Source organism: Carlito syrichta, unplaced genomic scaffold, assembly GCF_000164805.1.
Source record: "Carlito syrichta isolate Samal-C Ts95f unplaced genomic scaffold, Tarsius_syrichta-2.0.1 Scaffold313469, whole genome shotgun sequence".
Taxonomy (NCBI): domain Eukaryota; kingdom Metazoa; phylum Chordata; class Mammalia; order Primates; family Tarsiidae; genus Carlito; species Carlito syrichta.
The window spans coordinates 104,930-105,796 of record NW_007257565.1 but is presented as its reverse complement, the minus strand read 5'-3'; the positions used below and the strand labels follow the sequence as shown (position 1 = coordinate 105,796).

The following is an 867-nucleotide window of genomic DNA, read 5'->3' as shown; positions in this document are numbered from 1 at the left end:
CTCCAGTCTGGGCGACAGAGTGAGACTCCAGCTCAAAAAAAAAAAAAGAAAGTGTCCGAGACGCTGCTCTTGGATAGCAGTTACAGAGCGTTGCCCCCCGGGCATGCCCAGACCCCAGGAGCTTGTTAGAAGTGCAGAATACCACTGGGTGCAGTGGCTCATGCCTGTCATCCCAGCACTTTGAGAGGTGGAGGCAAGAGGATTGCCTGAGCTCAGGGGTTCGAGACCAGCCTGGGCCACATGGCAAGACCTCGTCTCTACAATAAATCAAAATTTAGCCGGGCATGGTGGCACACACTGGTGGTTCCAGCTCCTTGGAAGGCTGCGGCAGAAGGATCACCTGAGCCCAGCAGGTGGAGGCTGCGGAGGCCCTGAGCGTGCCACTGCACTCCAGCCTGGGCGACAGTGCGACTGCTGCTCAAAAAAATGCAGAATCTCAGGCCCCACCCGGCCTTCTGAGCAAGACCAGCCCCTTGTCTGGGCCGCAGGGCATTTGCACGTGAGCTCGGGGTTCTGACTTCCCTTTGCTCCTCCACTCTCTCCGCCCGGCAGATCTGCGGGATGGCCCTCACCTGCTGCCTGAACCGGAGGCTCCAGCGGCATTTGTACTAACGGCCGAACGCGTCGCCTTCCGGCCGCCCCTCAGGAGGACGGGCACCCACACCCCGTCTGCCAGGCCTGCAGAGCTACGCCAGCTCCACCAGGGCCACGGAGCCCCGACTCCGTGCCCAGCCCCTGTGCACCCGCCAAGTGCCTGAGACCGGAGCTCCCGCTGTTCCCGCCAGGCAGGGACCCCCGAGCCTCCCGCCCACTTCTGAGTCCACGGTCAGATCCCGGGCCGGAGAAAGATCCTGCCGGGAGACAGCA

The 867-nt window shown here is 62.6% G+C and overlaps 1 protein-coding gene across 1 annotated transcript in view; it reads left to right on the top strand.

Annotated features, from left to right (window-relative positions):
* TSPAN11 (tetraspanin 11) overlaps positions 1-864 on the top strand; it is a 50,959-nt gene extending 50,095 nt beyond the window's left edge. The window contains exon 7 of the mRNA XM_008070518.1: positions 553-864. Within this exon, the coding sequence (XP_008068709.1) occupies positions 553-612 (60 nt within the window). The 3' untranslated portion in view covers positions 613-864. The remainder of the gene's footprint in view (positions 1-552) is intronic.
* Positions 865-867: the final 3 nt, after the last annotated feature.